The sequence below is a fragment of the Brachycentrus maculatus genome, unplaced genomic scaffold (assembly GCF_059751285.1).
Source record: "Brachycentrus maculatus isolate JH-2025_06_01 unplaced genomic scaffold, ASM5975128v1 h1tg000142l, whole genome shotgun sequence".
NCBI classification, from domain to species: domain Eukaryota; kingdom Metazoa; phylum Arthropoda; class Insecta; order Trichoptera; family Brachycentridae; genus Brachycentrus; species Brachycentrus maculatus.
The window spans coordinates 192,386-212,312 of record NW_028280895.1 but is presented as its reverse complement, the minus strand read 5'-3'; the positions used below and the strand labels follow the sequence as shown (position 1 = coordinate 212,312).

General features: G+C 37.0%; 1 protein-coding gene across 1 annotated transcript in view; it reads left to right on the top strand.

Moving 5' to 3' along the window:
• Positions 1-19,622, top strand: part of LOC148308972 (proteasome-associated protein ECM29 homolog) — a 47,276-nt gene extending 27,654 nt beyond the window's left edge. Inside the window, exons 21-34 of the mRNA XM_088260822.1 lie at positions 1,367-1,485; positions 3,655-3,824; positions 5,330-5,436; positions 6,250-6,379; positions 6,558-6,679; positions 8,077-8,299; positions 8,840-9,094; positions 10,847-11,036; positions 13,022-13,322; positions 14,478-14,661; positions 16,263-16,407; positions 18,048-18,242; positions 19,190-19,261; positions 19,381-19,622. Of these exons, the coding sequence (XP_088116948.1) occupies positions 1,367-1,485; positions 3,655-3,824; positions 5,330-5,436; positions 6,250-6,379; positions 6,558-6,679; positions 8,077-8,299; positions 8,840-9,094; positions 10,847-11,036; positions 13,022-13,322; positions 14,478-14,661; positions 16,263-16,407; positions 18,048-18,242; positions 19,190-19,261; positions 19,381-19,511 (2,344 nt within the window). The 3' untranslated portion in view covers positions 19,512-19,622. The remainder of the gene's footprint in view (positions 1-1,366; positions 1,486-3,654; positions 3,825-5,329; positions 5,437-6,249; positions 6,380-6,557; positions 6,680-8,076; positions 8,300-8,839; positions 9,095-10,846; positions 11,037-13,021; positions 13,323-14,477; positions 14,662-16,262; positions 16,408-18,047; positions 18,243-19,189; positions 19,262-19,380) is intronic.
• The last annotated feature ends 305 nt before the right edge of the window (positions 19,623-19,927 follow it).

The window sequence follows — 19,927 nt, the reverse complement described above, 5'->3', positions numbered from 1 at the left end:
ATGTTTTGAAAATAAATATCAAGCCACTTATTGCACTTTTTTTTACTGTGCAACAGATCTTTTTAAGTAAAACCTGAAGGTTTTTTCTCCATTTGAAAAATATTGAGTATATTTAAAAAAATAATTAAACAATACCTTTTCTTTAAAATGCAAAAACAACACTTTCTGCCCTGTAGCGGGTAAATATTAAGTTAAAAATATGCCACTTTTGCTGGGATATAGTACATTTTCTGAGCATTCCGAAAACATGCACAACTGAAAATTGACTATTTTTTATTTATGACATTCTTGAAAGGAGTGAGCGATATGTTGCTTCTCTATTTTTAGAAGCTTATCTGCAGGTAGGATAGTAGGGATGGGGAAGGTAAATGTTAATAATACACCACAAACACTCAGACCAATTGAAAATTAATCTTTCTTGAATTTATTTTGCAATCGACGGGAATTGAAACCGCAACGCCAGTTTCGCAGTCAAGTGTCCACCCAACTACGCCACAGCGCCTGTCTTGAAAATATTAAATATAATTGAGTAAACGTACTTACTTGATCACAGATTGCATTTTATCAATTTAAATTAATAAAATAAAATACCAGTAAGGATTATTTAAAAAAAAATTGAACTCTTGTATAATACTACTTATTGAGTTTTATTTAATTACACAATGACTAGTCATGTGTAATGAAGTATAAATCTGCAAGTATTTTTTTTAAATAACAAAAAGCACTGATTCTAAGTGACGGTAATTTTGTCACTCAAAAGTCGTAGTCGCTGGCGGCAAGTATCTCAACCGGTGATCATACAGAAAGAGAAAGATTGCACATACATGCGGGTTTTTATATATTCCCGCTCGGTATGCAGGTTTACCAGGGCTAACAACCTGGCAGATTTACCAGGGCTTACAAGCTAATAGGTTTACCAGTGCGGGCAACCTGGTGGGTTCGCTTGTTTGCTTAGATGCCTACTCATGACTGGATAACGGGTCACCGCAATTAGATGGCTCATTTTGAATGTAGAACAAATCATATTAGAGAACAATAAATGCATTTTAACCTGTCCGGGAATATGTAGAATAGAAAGGTTTAAATATTGGCGCTAAAATAATAGATTTTTAATTGTCTGTTGCCTTTTGTATGCTGACGATGCAGTGCTTCTTGCCGATAGTAGAGAAGACCTTCAGGCACTGTTGACAAAGGTATATAATGTGTGTGGAAGGAAAGATAATGAATGTTGGCAAAACATATGGCATCATCATATAATACCATCACCTCATCTGGTAACTCCCACCGATGAATCCCCAACATGCGCCTGTAGCACCGCATCTCAACCTGTATACTGGAACTAATGAATGTCTTTTTGATCATCTAGGGGCAACCTGTCAACGTACAAGGAACTGTGTTCATTCGCCTCCGACCTCAACCAACCCGATCTCATCTATAAATTTATGCATCTCGCCAATCATAACGCCATGTGGAATTCTAAAAAAGGTTATCCATTTTAATTAACGCTCATTTCCTCAACTCGTTCCACCAATATCCTTGCGATCCATCACTGCCTTGGAACCGCACCTGTCTTGCACATATCACCTTTTAAATAAATGGGACATCTTCATTACTCATGCTGATTACTCATGTTTAGAATATTGTGATCTTGGCGGCAGAATACCATATTGGAAATACACAATTATTTAGAAATATCATAAAAGCCATCGTTAACACGTATATGCTTATACACAAAAAAAATAACACACACATACACTATCTTCTTCTCCGTCTTATTCCTCATTGCTGAGGGTTGTGACCCTTGCAGAATCAATGACTCTTCTCCAGTTATCCCTTGACTGCGCTGCACGTAGCGCTCCAACCACTGAGGTGCCTGCTGCTGCCTTAATTTGATCGGTCCATCGTGTGGGGGATCTTCCTCTCCCTCTCTTTCCCTTCAGGCTACCGATCACAACTAGTCGTTCCAGGCTATCCTCGTTGCCACGCGCAACGTGTCCAAAGAACTGGAGAATCCGTCGGGTACAGATATTGGCCAGAGTCAAGCCATCCAAGCGTAGTTCCTGGCGAATGGACTCATTGGTGCGTCTAGCTGTCCACTATATATATGTAGAACTATATATATGTAGAACTATAAAGAGAACTATATATGTAGAACTATAAAGAACATACACTATATATATATATATATATATATATATATATATATATATATATATATATATATATATATATATATATATATATATATAGTAGAACTATAAAGAGTTTTGAACACATTTGAGATGGGTATTTTTTACGCCTGTGGACCGCTGACAGCTGGATTTCATAATTATGTACATATTGTTAAGACCTTAACAAAGAGATTGGTATATAATATTCATATAAAAACATTGGATAATTGCTTTTCTTCTGCCTTTGAAATGAGGCCGGCGCAGAAGGTAAAAATACCTTTCCTGTCCTAAAGCATCAATCGACTGAACGGATATAACTTCCTTTCCCGTCCGAGGTGCATTAATAAAGAACTTTCTAATATGAATTAACAAAAGTTATCTGCATTCACGATATCAACACATGAATCAAGCTTAGAACTTAGTGACAATATTGTTTCAAATTTTTGCAAGAATGGGGTATTCATATCACTGGCAACAGATATTTACGATTTAAGTATTTAAACAGTTTATTATCTATTGAATTTGTCATATCTTGCTAGTGCAATGAAATTAGGAAGAATTTTGTGAAGATTCAACGAAGGATTCCGACTTTATCGACACTAAAAGTTCACAAGGTATCGCAAATCGCAACGCAATGCTTGCACACCTGCGTTTAGTGGGTAAATCAATGTCAATGATTTTTCTAGAGGATGGACATTTTTTTATTTATTTTTTTTTTATTAAGAAATTTAACAGAACATTAACATAAATACATTTATAATAATGAATAACAAATAAAACAGGTAATTGTAATATTCCAATTACGAAATTTCACAAATTTTAAATGAGTTAAAATTAAACAGCAAGAATAAAATACAGCAATCAAGAAGATTAATAGGCAGACTTAATTTAGAGCGAAAGTAAAAATAATAATAAAAAAATAAACAAACTGTTTTAAGATGTACAAGTTGAGAAGAGCAATAAATTAAAAATAAGTGCTATAAGGCAACAGCATATAAAAAAAAAACAGTAAACACATAAAACAGAAAACGTACGCAACAGATACGTAGCTATTCATATATTGATACTATGGTTTCTAGTTGAACACCAATTTAATTTAATAGAAGGGAAGCAAGATGAAAGCGGATTACTTTTAACACAAATTTATTCAGTTCTATAAAATTACAATCAAGAAATATTTAGGAATAATCGCGTGATTCTAATATGAGAACAGTTGAAATACGTGTCGATCGGAGGACGGACGGTGACGAAGTGTGACGGGCTAGTTTCCGCTCGTTGCGGGCTCTGTAGGGTGTTCGGTTATTCACTCGATTCGAGTTGCCATAGTAGATGTGTGGGTTGCAACAATACGTAGTATCAATGTATTGATACGTAGCATCAATACATAAATATCTCTTATGTGAACAAACCCAGCGCTGTAAACAAAAATTTGCTATAATTTTACTGTGCCATATTTGTAATTACTCTGATGCGTGATTTGTAGGTGCCGCGTTTGGTTTCCAATCCATCATCCAGCAAGCTGGCGATCAGCTGTCGGAGCACTTACCTAAAATAGTACCCAGGCTGTACAGGTATCGGTTCGACCCCACTCCCAAGATACAGAATTCCATGTCCAGCATTTGGCACGCCTTGGTTCCGGAGACCAATAAAACGGTACTTACCTAATAATAATAATGAACCTTTACAAAATTTTGAGTGTCCAAATTCTTGTTCACAAATCTAGATTATCTCCACTTTTTTGACATCTCAACATAGATGAATAACAATATGGAAGTCATGGCATTTACAGGGCTTACAATGTGTCATAGGCTTGGTTAAGTGATCACTTTACACACGTGTAACATAATGGACCATTTATAAAGTGCAGTTTTTGTAAAAAAATCACCTCAAGGGCACTTAACAATTTACATTTTTTACAATTACATATTTGCGTATAGATAGTTAAATATATGTATGAGTTCCAAAATTTTTTTGTTGTCAATCATTGGAGACTGTTACACGCGTATAAAGTGATTACTCAAACCAGTCTCAGACTTTATTAATACATTATTGTCGGGTGGTTTTTTCATCAATCCAGACCTTAATTACCATACTAATTAGTATTTTTGACATCTCATCAAAGATGAAGAAGAATATGGATGTCTGGGCATTTACGGGGCTGACGACCGTCATAGGCTGGTTTAAGTGATCACTTTACACACGTGTAACATTCACCAATTCTACCCATTATTGACAACCACACTACTCAAATTCTTGGAAGTTCTGTATTTTAATAACCTTCTTAGCATCTCCTGCGGGTTTTCTCCTGCAATTTTGAACCAATTTAGAAACAGTGTTCTTGAATCACTAGAACTTCACTAGAGACATCTATTGGTGAGATGTAAAGAAGCTTTTTATTAAGCAGAAACTCTTATATTAGTATGTGAGATCCGAATCCTTGATTATAATCACACACCTGAGAAACGCCAGATAATACCATTTTCATTTTTATTATTTAAGCTTATAATTTGACTTCCATATTCTTCTTCATCAGATGTCAAAAATAATATGAAAATAACTCCTGTAATTGGAGATAATCCAGATTTTGTGAACAAGTATTTGGACGCACTCAAAATGTTGTATACTAATTAGGGTCGTATATTAACCACAGGTAACTGCAAATCCCATCTGGCGCCTCACGCTCTACCAAAAGTAAGCAAATAGAACGCTTATAAGCGTTTCCCGTTCTCTACTAACAGTAGATAAAATACGCTTTTAAGCGTTTCCCGCAAACAATTAATATATCAACGTGGATGTAATTTTTTTTATTATTGATTTATTATGTAATAAAGCTCTTAACAACGCCTCAGCTGTTGTGATCCCCGTCCAATCTCGTATATTACGGAGTCAGAAGAACTGTCTTTTGCCCACATCTCGTCGACTCTCAATTAGGTGCAATAGCTTGTACTTCTCTTCTCTCAGCACATGCTCCAGAAAGGACACCTTCTGGACCTTGATATCAGTCAGCAACTGTCTTTGATCTAATAGAAGCATTCATTTTTCTAATAAAAAAATCTGTTTTGATTTTCTTTTTTATGTTCCTGATTGTTTTAAAATAAAAATTATGTGATAATTTCAAAAGATTAGCATTATTATGATTACATTTTGTTGTTTTTCAGGTGGAGAAATACCATTCGGAAATATTGAATGACTTGGTGACAAATCTCACAGCCAACCAGTGGAGAGTACGGATGTCCTGTTGTCTTGCGCTGTCAGATCTACTGAGGTGCGTTTCATCAAACTGAATTTGTAATAAATTTAATTTATAGTAATCATTGTAATATTTCTACTAAGGATGAAATGGTTACTCAACGCCAAGGGTACCGCATTTAAGCAAAATTTATTTATGTATATTTCATTATACACATAGTAACAAATTGCATAATGGCTGGTCCCCGAAGCGCAGGAGTGATACCTTGCCTTCATATAAGTAACGGTCATGATAACACTGCGTCATCCAGTGCCCTATGCACCATTGATTGCTGATAAGGGTAAGAAGGCGAAGAATTTATGTAAACAAAAATTGTCAAATCAAATACGACATGACTGAACGATGAGATCCATTTCAGATCTGCCTACATTTGGAATACAGAAATGCTACTAATATCATCCTAATTTTCGTCCTGATCCATGCTGCCCGTGTGATGGCACCATTGCTCAGTCTGTGGAACACGTACTGAGATCTTGCCCAATGTTTGGGCGAAACAGGTGGATTCTCCAAATGGAGTGTGATGCTCACAACATCGACTCCCTGAACCCGCAGGAGATGCTAAGAAGCGGAGTCGGAGTCGGAGCCGGGAGTTGTAGAACAACTATGACCAATACTTACGGATCTAAATGTAGTGGAGTGAAGCGGCTGAACGCTGCTCTACCCTCTTTCTTTTTCTCCCACATGCATACAGGAAAGCACTATAGTAAAAGTATAAGAATCCCTTACCCGTAGCATGACCTTGCATTTATAAGCAGGGTGCAAAAAAGTAAAAGAGAAAAAAAACTATATATATTCCCGGTTGTGATATATGTATTTAATTTATTTTAGGGTAACGAGAAGTATGACAGAGTTTCTCCCTCGCCTGGCGGAAATCTGGATGCAGTTATTCCGCGTCATGGACGACGTTCATGAGGGGACACGCGTTGCTGCGGCCAACACCACCGCAGTACTTTCCAAAGTAAGAAGATGTTTTAAAACATTAATTTTACTTGGTACATATTATTATTTTTTTAATATATTGTGACACACGTTATTACAATTCCGGGTAGTGCACAAGCTGCCTTAGCGCATTTTTTGAACAATCTATTAATGAAATTAGTTGTATCTATAATTAAAGCATTAATTTATTTTTTCAGCTTTGTATTCGGGCTACCGATGTGGATCAAGGCAAGTCAGGAAAGGAAATAATGACTGTTATTCTACCTGTCATCCTCAATACTGGCATCACTCACACTGTGGCTGAAGTGCGCCAAATCAGGTTAGTAAACTTTAACCTTTAGATCCTCATGCGCCGCGTGCAATAAGGGTGACGCGCTGCTCGAGCATTTTTGTGAAATATTTCCGCGACTTGCTACCAATAATTATATCTTCAAAATGATTGTCTTATTTAGGTAAAATAAAAAGCATTATAAAAATAAAATATTATGTATAATCTTCATTCAAACCCTTTTCCGCACCCTAATGGTGCATAGGGCACTGCATTATAAACACAGTGTTAGCTTGATAGTTAACACACGAAGGAAAGGTGATCAGCCTTCCGCTTCAGGTACCAGTCCAGGGTAATATTGAATAAATATAATAGAGTGAAAAAATCACTTATATTCATTTGACCCCCCCTGGGAATCGAACCTGAGACCTCCAGAACGGTAGTCGAGCGTGCTGACCATTACACTATGGAGGCGGAGGATTTATAATTTACCATAATAATTTATGGTCGCCTTAATAAAACACAACGCATCTCCCGAGAGTCAACCTTGTAATGCGGGTATAAACACTTATATTACACATCATGACTAAAATATTTTTATTTATTGTTTCGGCATTTATTTTGTAGTAAGACATGATGTAATTGTAAAAGAAAAACACTTGTTTTTTTTACCACTTGAGTTTATTTTATTATGACGACTAGTTTCGGAAGCTATGGTTCGATATTCAGATCTAAATATAAACATAGTTTATTTCTTTAGCGAGTTTATTAAAGTATTTCATTTATTCATTGTAACTGCAGACAGTTGGTAGAATTCCATATTGAATTGTTGGGTAATATGTATATCTAAAATTAAACAAGGTTTATTGGATTGAATTCTAAATTTATTTATGTATATGTTAATACGTATATGTATATGTTAATACATATTAACACACTATCTGCGGGGAGGGTAATTTTACCCTTTCACTCGACTGGTGGTATTCGGCGGGAAGGGTAATTTTACCTTTTCACTCGACCCATTGTAAATTGCGTGTAAGTTATTTTTACGCATGACTTTTGCGGCATCTTTTGATCTCATAACGATGTATACAGTATGGTTAAGTGTTATCACTTCTTTTCAGAGATGTTTATCTCTATTATGAGTAATACGAACTGAATGTGGTAATATATCCAATAAACTATGTTTAATTTTGGATATATTACCCAACAAAGTATTTCATTCCTAAATATTTGTAGTTTTGTTGAAATTGTTTAGTATTACATTTCGGAGTTGCATACTAATAAATCGCATTCGTAATCAAGTAAGCACACACTAATAAACCGCATTTATAATGAAGTAACTGCATTCTTATTTATAAGCGCCCTTTTGAGGAGACAAGGAAGGCCCGGTATTAGCGCCCCGTCACACAGAACTAAGTTATATTTCCTATGTGGTACGGTTGCAGCCTGCAGACCGTGTCCAAGATGGTGGGGAGTGCTGGCGCGGCCCTGAAGCCCTTCCTGCCGGCGCTGGTGCCCGGGCTGCTGCAGGCCGCCGGCGAGCTGGAGTCCTCGCGCCTGTCCCACCTGTCCGCTGCGCTGGGCGCGCAGGCGCACACGCAGGAGGCCGTGGACGGCATGCGCGCGCACGCCGCCAAGGCGCACTACACCACCGACACCGTTACCAAGGTACCGCAACACCACATCATCGTCATCCCGCAGGGAATATGTCAGCGGCCGGCTACCGGAGAGGTCACACGTCTCTCCACGCCCGATTTTGAATTAACTCTTTGCAACACTAATAAAGATGATATAATTTTCATATTATTTTTAGATATCTCATCAAAGATGAAGAAGAATATGGATGTCTGGGCATTTACGGGGCCTGAATGACCAGACTTCCATATTTTTCTTCCTGTAATTAGGGATAATCCAGATTTTGTGAACAAGTACATATTTGGACACACTCAAAATGTTGTAAATGATATAATTTGTTCATACAACATACTGACAGGCCCCGTGGCGTAGTTGAGTAGACGATCGACTGCAAAACTGGTGTCGTGGGTTAGATTCTCGCCAATGCAAAATGAATTCAAGAAAGATTTATTTTCAATTGCTCTGGGTATTTGTGATGTATTTTTCACGTTTGTGGCACGAACCAGTGGCTGTGGCCGTGCCGGCACTGCGATCTTGTATCCTCCTTGCAATGCGTGGCGTGTCCTCTTGCAGTGCCTGCAGTACGCGGACGCGGCGAGCGCGGAGGCCATGCTGCCGGCCGTGCTGGAGCTGCTGCGCGGGCCGGCGCTGGGCAGCAAGGTGGCGGTGGCGCACGCGCTGGGCCTGCTGACGCTGCAGCTGGGCGCGGAGATGCAGCCGCTGGCCGGGCGCGTGCTGGCTGCGCTGCTGCACTCGCTGCTCGACCGCAACTCCACCGTGCGCCGCCACGCCGCCGACACCATCGGCACCGTCATCGGCACCGCCAAGGTTAATACAAATCCCTCACTTACTTCGGCTTTCTTCTTATCGCTCACTCCTTTCAAGAACGTCATAAATCAAAAATTGTCAATTTTCAGTTGTGCATTTTTTCGGAATGCCCACAAAATGTCCTATATCCCAGCAAAAGCGGCATATTTTTAACTTAATATTTACCCGCTACAAGGCAGAAAGTCGTGTTTTTGCATTTTGAAGAAAAAGTTTTGTTTAATTATTTTTTAAAATAAACTAAATATTTTTCAAATGCAGAAAAAACCTTCAGGTTTTACATAAAAAGATCTGTTGCACAGTAAAAAGTTCAATAAGTGGCTTGATATTTATTTTTAATACATTGTATTATATTTTTAAACTTTAAAAACGTTCTACTGAAAAATCAAGTTTTTTGATTTATGACGTTCTTGAAAGGAGTGAACGTTATGTCCAGTATTGAACCAAACAAAAACAAATTTATATAATAATTGTTGAAATCAAATACTGATATTTTGAGTCTACTAAATTGTAATGTATTATTAATAAACACATAAAAATCAATTTCGTGATGATTGTTTCGCCTTATTATGGCATTTTCAAACAAATTTCATTAATTTAAAAATTTTTGAGGGTTATTTTGGCATTATGTGGCCGAGTGTTGTCATGCAACAGAATCACGCCCTTTCTATTGACTAATTTTGGTCATTTTGTGATTTCTCTGCATTTACCATATTACCAGGTTTTAGCAATTCATAATGGATGATTTCACAAATATCCCACCAGCATTCAGCCTTGATCGAAAAATAATAGTATACAATGCCGAATGTGTTATTTGGTCGCTGCTGGCTTGTCCATTTTATCCGTAACAATTAATAATTAAAAATAAAACCAAAAGAAATCCGAGGAAAAATACTATGGAATGGAACACTTACAAAGATGTTTACTTCACCGTGTTCAGGTACAGACTGATACAAACAAGGCATGAATTTTTTTTTAATACCTTTAGGTACCGTAGAACTTTGATGTGTTACTTGAGCCCAGTACAAAAAATATTTAAATCTGTATTTGGTCTACAATAATGAACGTATCATTGTTTCCATTGTTTCCCTGACAGGTGACACTTATTGCCACAATACTTCGATCAATACCACAATCTAAATAAAATAAATTGTACTGGGCTCAAGTAACACATCAACGTTCAAGTAGACCCGTTCTACGGTACCCCTAATATAAACCTTGTAGATAATAAGTAAGGTAAATAATAAATGCCTTACCCTTAACCTAACCCTTATCCGCACCCCAATGGTGCATAGGGCACTGCATCATTAAACGCAGTGTTATCTTGATCGTAAACACATGAAGGAAAGGTGATCTGCCCTCCGCTTCAGGTACCAGTCCAGGATAATATTGAATGAATTTAGGAGTGAAAACATCACTTATATTTATTTGACCCCCCCTGGGAACCGAACCCGGGACCTCCAGAATGGCAGCCGAACATGCTGACCATTAGACTACGGAGGTGGTATTATAATAATAAATAATATAATAACTAACTAAACTAACTAACCATCACGCCGCTTCACCTCAGGGGTAGGCAGAGAGAATCGAACGCCACACCACTCTGTCCTTTCAAACATAATAATATAATATAAAAATAATAAATGCAACACCCATCTAAAAAAAAAGTTCTCTGCCGGACGCGGCTCATGTGCTTCCAGTGCATGCCCGCCACTTTCCTAATGTCATCGGACATGACAAATATATGTTTTTCAGGAGTCGTCGGTTGACAAGCTGGTAGCCAAGTTGTGCACGTGGTACAAGGAACGGGACGACGAGGCCGTGAGGTCGGCCATAGCGCTCACATTCCAAGCCATCGCCAACCGGCATTCGGAGCTGCTCAAGGACAGATCCAGCATCGTCATGCCGACCTTGTTCTTTGCCATGCACGCCGACAAAACTCCCGGTAAGCCAGTGAAAGACATTTGGGAATGCTGATATAATTCATGAAAATATATTATTAGATTAAAACCAATATTTTTAGCTTTTCCACTTTTTTTATTTGACCAGTGACCGGGTTTCGTCGTTACCGACATCATCAGACTCAATTCATGAAAATTTTCAACATATTTTTAAATTCTACAATGAAAATGTAACTTTGTTTTAAAATCACTATAAAATTTTTATTATAACTTAATTATAATGTCTACCGGTTTCGAAGCTAACCACTTCTTTGTTCGGTGTTTTAAAACATCTAGAAATTTTAGCATCCGATGTAAAGAGCATACAAGATGCCTTAATAACTAACTAACTAACTAACTAACCATCACGCCGCTTCCCCGCAGGGGTAGGCAGAGAGAATAGAGCGCCACACCACTCTGTCCTTGCAAACATTCTTCGCCTCTTCCACGTTCATGCATCTCCTCATACATACCCGCCGATTGTTATTGCCTTAATAATAATTATTATTTTGAATTTGCCAATCACTCAATAGAAAATAATCACTCATTTGATAAAAATAAAGGTCTAAATATATTACACACAACATTTTGAGTGTGTCCAAAAACTTGTTCACAAAATCTGGATTATCTCCAATTACAGGAGTTATTTTCATATTATTTTTTGACATCTCATCAAAGATGAAGACGAATATGGAAGTCTGGGCATTTACGGGGCTGACGACCGTCATAGGCTGGTTTAAGTGATCACTTTACACACGTATAACATTCGCCAATTCTACCCATTATTGACAACCACACTACTCAAATTCTTGGAAGTTCTATATATGTATATATGAACCAATTGTGAAACATTGTTCTTGAATCACTAAAATTTCACTAGAGACATCTATTGGTGAGATGAAAACATTTGAGAATGCTTAGATGATTCATGAAAATTTTCAAAATATTCTTAAATTCTGTTCCATTCAATAATATTAGAAAAACATAAAACAACATTTTGAGTGTGTACAAATACAGGGGGGGGCACGGTCACATCCTTTGAAACTCACGCCACAAAGCTACAGTTACTTCTATAGCGTGTTTCTATAGTGCGTTCAAAAACTCAAGTTTGTTTTTTTTAAATTATTTTAATGTCAATCATACCATGGATGGACGAGAAGCGCGCGTTTACCGTGGAGGCCTACTTTTCCTTGGGCCGTTCCGTCATCACAATGCAGTGTGTATTCGAAAAGCGATTCAATATCGCGCCTGCAGGACGTGTACCTGATTGTAAATCTATTTGTTTATGGGTGGACACATTCAAAGAAACATAATAGACTTTTCAGAACCACCAGGATGCCTGAAAATGTTGACAGTCGATAATGTTGTCGCTACATCTAGACGTGCCCTAGGTAAAGTGCTCTAACTACATTTTTGTCAATTTTGAGATATTTGGTGTATGTAACTAACCATTATCTACAAATATAAACAAACAAAAAATATATGTATAAAATAAATTACCCCTAGTTTTCAGGCGTATAAGACGCTATCCACATCGAATTTTCGAAATAAACTGAACTCCTAAAACGCTAACTACTTAATTTTGACAAAGCCTTAAGTTTTAAAACAATACAGTATTTTATTGTGTTTTTGAAGGAAAAATACTAGTTTAGTATTTCAGATAAAACCGTTAATTAATAAAAAATACTGACTATACAAATACTCGAATCATAATGTGTTACGTTACGATGAAATGACTTTGGTCAATCTCCATCTTAACCCATCCGCATATCAGTTTTTTTTCAAAACACAATAATTGAATGTATCCCCGCAAGTAAGAAAGTTGCCCCGCCCGGGGGGGAGGTGAATTGGTTTGTCAAACAAGGAGGCGCTAAAGGCTCGGTGTACTGACTGCCTGAATGCTCGCATCGTAACGTGTTACGTTACGACAAAATGCTCCGGTCAGTCTCCGCCTTAAGGTTTCTTCTAAGTGTTGATGTGTCCCGGACAGAGACGACCAGCACGGTGGAGCTGTACGAGGAAGTGTGGAGCGACATCAGCCCGAGCAAGGAGCAGGGCATCCGGGCCAACCTGGAGGGCGTGTGCGCCTGCCTGGTGGAGGCCGTGGGCTCGGCCAGCTGGGGCAGCAAGGCGCAGGGCGCACGCGGGCTGGGCACGGTGGGGCGCGAGGCGGCCGCATGGCTCGGGGGGCCCGCCGCCGCGCGCCTCCTGCCTCCGCTGCTGGAGGCGCTGCGCGGCCGCTCCTGGCCCGGCAAGGAGGCGCTGCTGCGGGCCATCGCGTCGCTCTGCAAGTCAGTATCCCTTCACACAAATACACACACTTAACCCGTTTATTAGAACTGCAGACAGTTGGTAGAATTCCATTTTAAATATTTGGGTAATATATCCAAAATTTAACATGGTTATTGGATTGTATTCTACTCTTATTTACATGTATATGGGAGAAAGTGACCAAGTGGGTTTTTTTACAAAAATGTGATCATTGACTATTTGATATCATACTAGCTTAATACATATTACACTGAAAAAAATCCCTTAAGATTTTAAACTTGGAAGTATAATTTATCGACTTGTTAAAAATGACTAACTGCATTGATGTTTATTTTCTTGCCTAGCTAAAGTGAATTAAATGGCCCTCCTGAACAATTTACATTTTGTTAGTTGGTAACTTTCCCCTGTAGGACTCCGATATATATGAATATATGTGACGCGTTTCATCTTATCAAGAATTTATTCACTTATATTTGATTCACGGATCGGTCACGTGTCGAGACTGGAGGGTTTCCTGCACCTACTAATAGAGGAAACGATCGAGGAAAAAGACGCCGGAGGATGCTGCAAATATCTTTGCGACTTGTACGAGGACATGGGCTGTTTGACATATCGCTGACTCCTTTCAAGAACGTCATAAATCAAAAAACTTGATTTTTCAGGAGAACGTTTTTAAAGTTTAAAAATATAAAACAATTTATTTAAAATAAATATCAAGCCACTTACTGAAGTTTTTACTGTGCAACAGATCTTTTTAGGTTAAACCTGAAGGTTTTTTCTCCATTTGAAAAATAACTAGTTTATTTTTTTTTATTTAATTAAACAATACCATTTCTTCAAAATGCAAAAACAATACTTTCTGCCCTGTAGCGGGTAAATATTAAGTTAAAAATATGCCTCTTTTGCAGGGATATAGTACATTTTCTGGGCATTCCGAAAACATGCACAACTGAAAATGGACGATTTTTGATTTATGACGTTCTTGAAAAGAGTGAGCGATATGAGGAACTGAAAAGGGTTTCGCAAAATTGACTGGAGAGGCGAAGGAGGTGTCATTTGTTGCTGCAGACCAATCTACAGGATTGAGGCAAAGGGAGGAGATATTTGATTTAAAGGATTCCTATTTTTACGTCTGGTGTCGCCATAGTGCTGACGGTTTGATTTCCTCGGTACAGATGTGCCGGCGAAGAGGAGAAGGACGCCTGGGAGGCGGCCGTGGAGGCGGTCATGAAGGAGTGCGGGAAGAAGGAGCCCGTGTACCGGCGCCACTGTCTGGCCGCCCTCGGGGACATCCTCATGCAGCTCAAGCTGGACCGCTTCCAGCAGGTCTATGAGATCTTAGAGGACACTCTGCACAAGGTACTTATAACTGCCATGAAGAATAATATGGGGTATTTATATGGCTGGCTTAGTAATCACACACATGTTATTTCGGTGGTGACTGACCGGAGTCATTTTGTCGTAACGTAACACGTTACGATGCGAGCATTCGTACAGCAAACCGAGGTGGCTCCGAGTACTCCATCCGATGTTCGGATGCTCGCCGCGAATGTTACGTTACGACGAATTGACAACCACACAACTCAAATTCTCAAACACTACTAGATAAATTTATCAAAATCGTGATACAGTTCATGTGAGTTCACTACTGACAATGACGTTGGATAGGGAAAGCTTTTATTAACCGTTTGAGTGCCAAAAAATGCATACAGTTTCTTGTAAAATGCCACCAAAAAAACATCATTTTTTATGAAACTATATATTTTTTTAAAACCCCATAAATTCTTTGAATTTTCATGAATTTTGATGATTTTTTCGGTGTTTTATTAAAGAATGTCGAAATATTTGAAATAAAACGCTTGTATAAATGAATACAGTATTTTATTTAGAAAAAAAGAAAGACAAAAATGAAAAACAAAAGAAAATCAACAACTCTGCTTTCCTGCACACGCCGTGTGGACACCCTTCTTACAATAAGCACAAATAGTCGTTGATCTACGCAGCCCAGCACCATCTTTATTACTACAGACCAGAAGAGTTTTCAAGAAATTTTTGGGCATATTTGTTGGTTTCATTTTTTATCGTTGTTAACAGAATGACATTAAAAAATAAATCAAAATATGATATGGGTTTGGAATCACGCGGAGGAGGATCCCGAAGTCCAGGCGTTTCGAAAAAATGAGAATTTTCGGTAGAAAAATTGGTTCCGGGAGGTACATTTGTAAATGAGTAATTTCTGGTGTTACTCTCCATTTCTTGGTCACGATCAGAAGAATTACTGGAAATTCGCATCCTGCGGTTGGGAAACACGGATATGACATCACTCTCACCAGAGCTACTCTTACTCGAACTTGAATTAGAGGAGTGGAAATCGTCGCTCCCGCTATCAGACATTTCAGAGGACGCGCTCGACATTATGTTTTTTAAATTAACTAAAATAAAAAAAATAATAAATGAATCTGAAATTTAAACGGTTTACTACGATCTTACAACTATTAAGATAATATTAGAATAATATTTACCAACGCCGCAGCACCACACCCTACGTACGCGCGAATCAGAGCACGACTGACGCAATCGACGGAAATCGACGATCGGCAATCTTCGTTAAAACACGAATCGACGAAAATCGACGATCGGCAATCAAACGGTTAAGAAAAGACTTTTTTCTATTTGTATGTAAGGTCAACATATATCTAGGTGTTCCGAAAATTGAGTAGTGTGGTTGTCAAATCATGGGTAAAATGGTTAATGTTACACGTGTGTAAAGTAATCACACAAAACCAGCCTATGACAAGTCATAAGCCCTGTAAACACCCAGACTTTCATATTGAGATGTCAAAATGCAAAAATAACTTCTATATAGAGAAACCCAGATTTGCGAGCAAGGATTCAGACTCACCCAGAATGTTATATTTTTTCTAAACATTTTATATTATCAATACTTTTGTAATTTTTAGGATTTGAATAGCATCGGAAAGGATTCGGATGACGATGAATTCTCTAATGAAGAGTCACTCAAGAAAAAGGAACAGCTCATCCTGCTGAAGGAAGCGTCTTATGAAACTTTGGGTAAAGCTTGGCCCGATAACAAAGAAACGCAGGGTGAGTGAGACAAACCCAGTCCTCAGTGCAAAAGATAAATTACTCTCTTCCAGTATTAACAAAAAAATGTTTTAATTACAAAATCAATACACTAATTTATATTAGTATACATTAGAGTCAATGATTAAAGAAAACACTTCGTTTTTTACCACTTGAGTTTTATTATAGACTACATGTTTCAGAAGTTAAACTTCCATCATTCAGGTCTGTATATGTAATAACTGTATAGTTATTATACAGACCTGAATGATGGAAGTTTAACTTCTGAAACATGTAGTCTATAATAAAACTCAAGTGGTAAAAAACGAAGTGTTTTCTTTAATCATTGTAACATGTCTTACCACAAAGTTAATGCCGAAACAATAAATAAAATACATTAGAGTCTACTAAGCTGTATATTTTATTTTATTTCATGACGATTGTTTTGCCTTGTTAGGGCATTATCAAACTACTACTTAGATAGATTTATATTATCCACTGACACTTCGTGATGGAATTGCATTTTTAATTTATTATTAGATTAAAACCAATATTTTTAGCTTTTCCACTTTTTTATTTGACCAGCGACCGGGTTTCGTCGTTACCGACATCATCAGACTGGTGATGTCGGTAACGACGAAACCCGGTCGCTGGTCAAATAAAAAAGTGGAAAAGCTAAAAATATTGGTTTTAATCTACTACTTAGATACTAGATTTTTTTTTTTAAATGGCATTAAACGAATTACTAACCTGCCGATGGTTATGCCTGTAGAAGAGCTACCGCTATGTTGAACAATATCACATTGGATATTGATCTGTTCCATGTGTCCGAAGGAGTTTTCCGAAGCGGGATTCTTCTACACCTTTAAGTACCTTGCTTACTTTTAATATATACGCCTTGAATATTGTTTGTTATGTATATATTATTTTTTTGTTGTTGAATAAATTGAAAAATTGAAATTGAATAAATTGAAAATTAAACAAAGTTAAATTTCATGTAATTTTTTTTAATAAAAGTACAAATTATTTTAGAAACTTTGCTCCACATCAGTTTATATATGAAATAAAATTCTTTACATCTCACCAATAGATGTCTCTAGTGAAGTTCTTGTGATTCATGAACAAGGTTTCTAAATTGGTTCATATATATAGAACTTCCAAGAATTTGAGTAGTGTGGTTGTCAATAATGGGTAGAATTGGTGAATTTTACACGTGTGTAAAGTGATCACTTAAACCAGCCTATGACGGTCGTAAGCCCCGTAAATGCCCAGACTTCCATATTCTTCTTCATCTTTGATGAGATGTCAAAAAATAATATAAAAAAAAAAAAAAAATAATAATAATAATAATAATATGAAATAAAGAGATTTTTCAAAATATTTTGGGAATTTTGTTTAAATTAGCATGCTTTTCAATGTATTATTTTTTTTATAAATGATTTATTCCACTGTATCCTTTTTTCACCTGTTGAAATTCCTTTGCAGTAAGATTTGCACTTCTGCCATGAATAAACATAAAAATTAACAGTTTTTTTTTGTCATTAATTTTATTTATACTTGCATCCGAATCACACGATTACATGCGTCTTGAATACAGAATAAAGTCAAATATGTATGATAATTCACATTGAATTATGTATGAATACCCCCTTGGATTACAGAGAAGTACCAGAGGGTGTTTGCTTCCCACTGCGCCGAGTGCATGGCCTCCAACACCAGGTCGGTGCAAGTGGCCGTCCTCACGGCCCTCGGGCTCTACGTGGAGAAGCTGCTGCTGCTGCAGAACTGCCCCGACTCCTCGCCCGACTTGGACTATATTGTCTCGCACATCGTCAAACTCTTGGATTACTCCTTCGGTAAGTATTACCTTATATCCTCCATCTCAAACCAGTTCCATTTTATAATTTATACTGCGTCATTTTTGTAAAATACTTCCTTCATTTTTAATTAATGTTTTGCTTAGTAAATACCACTATTTCTTAAAATCTACTGTGACACGTGTTTCGATGCACCATATGTTTGAAAATATTTGCACATACGCACATACGGTGTTTGAAAATGATGCGGAATGCATCGAAACACGTCACAGTAGATTTCAAGAAATAGTGGTATTTACTAAGTAAAACATTAATTATAAATGGATAGATTTTACCACAATGTGACTGCCGAATCAATTAATGAAAATACTTCCTTCACCCTAGACCACGGGACTTTGCGGGAAACACTTAAAAGCGTTTTTTATATACTGTTGTTAAAGAGCAGGAAACGCTTATAAGCGTTATATTTGCTTACTTTTGGTAAAGCGCGAGAGACGCCAAAAAACATTGTACAGACCAAAATCAGGTCTCCAGTTACTTGTGATATTATTTAGATTAGATTAGATTTCATACTAAAACATCACTGAAACTTTAAAGTGTCAGTACATGGCAATCATTGAATCAACAGCTGAATTAAGGGACTTTCAAAAATAAATAAATATATTTACATTTTAAAGAATTCCGAATAAATTTTGTGTCGGGTTGTGTCCCGTGGTTAGTGTTGCGGACTCTTGAGTCAGAGTTTCCAGGTTCGAACCCACTCCACCACAATTCAATACATATTTTAATAATATGAAGATTGTATGAATACATTTGTGTATGTATATAATAAACCGCAAGATATTTTTCTCAATTCAATTTCGATACTATTTATTCCTGTGTCTAAATATTTTTTCAAATTTTATTTCCTTATAAATTGACGAGCCTTTACTCTATGTCAAATCGTACTTTGTTATGATTTCATAACTTTATAATTTATTTTACAGGAATAGCGAAGAACATAAGACTGAGAAAAGAAGCTCTGAACGTATTAAATACTCTAGGGAAGAAAATAAAAGGTCAGTAATATAATTAAATTGTTTTATTCAGAACGGTGATGTTACATTTCATGTATAAATATATGTACAATAGCAGCATTATCCGTTTATATATAATTAAGCTGTTTTCTTTCTTTCAGATTCCAAAAATGTTACAGCCTTAGATGAACTGAAGAAACTGTACAGTAAATATGAAACAGACTTGGTCTCAGACAGCGCTCCGGAAATCAGATCTCGGCTCGTACAAACAAAACTACTTTTCCAGACATAAATACATCCCTTCTAGGTCTCCATAAGATTTTCCTAGATAAATGAACATTCTACAAGATGAATTTAATAACTCTATCTGTTTTGATCTGTCTAATAAATATTTATACAAGTGGATTTGTATTTTATTTAACTAACAGAAACAACAAATATGAAGGGAATTCAATAAAAAAATATACACAAAATTTTAACATATTATTTTTTGATATCTCATCAAAGATGAAGAAGAATATGGAAGTCTGGGCATTTACATCTCACCAATAGATGTCTCTAGTGAAGTTCTAGTGATTCATGAACAAGGTTTCTAAATTGGTTCATATATATAGAACTTCCAAGAATTTGAGTAGTGTGGTTGTCCATAATGGGTGGAATTGGTGAATGTTACACGTGTGTAAAGTGATCACTCAAACCAGCCTACGA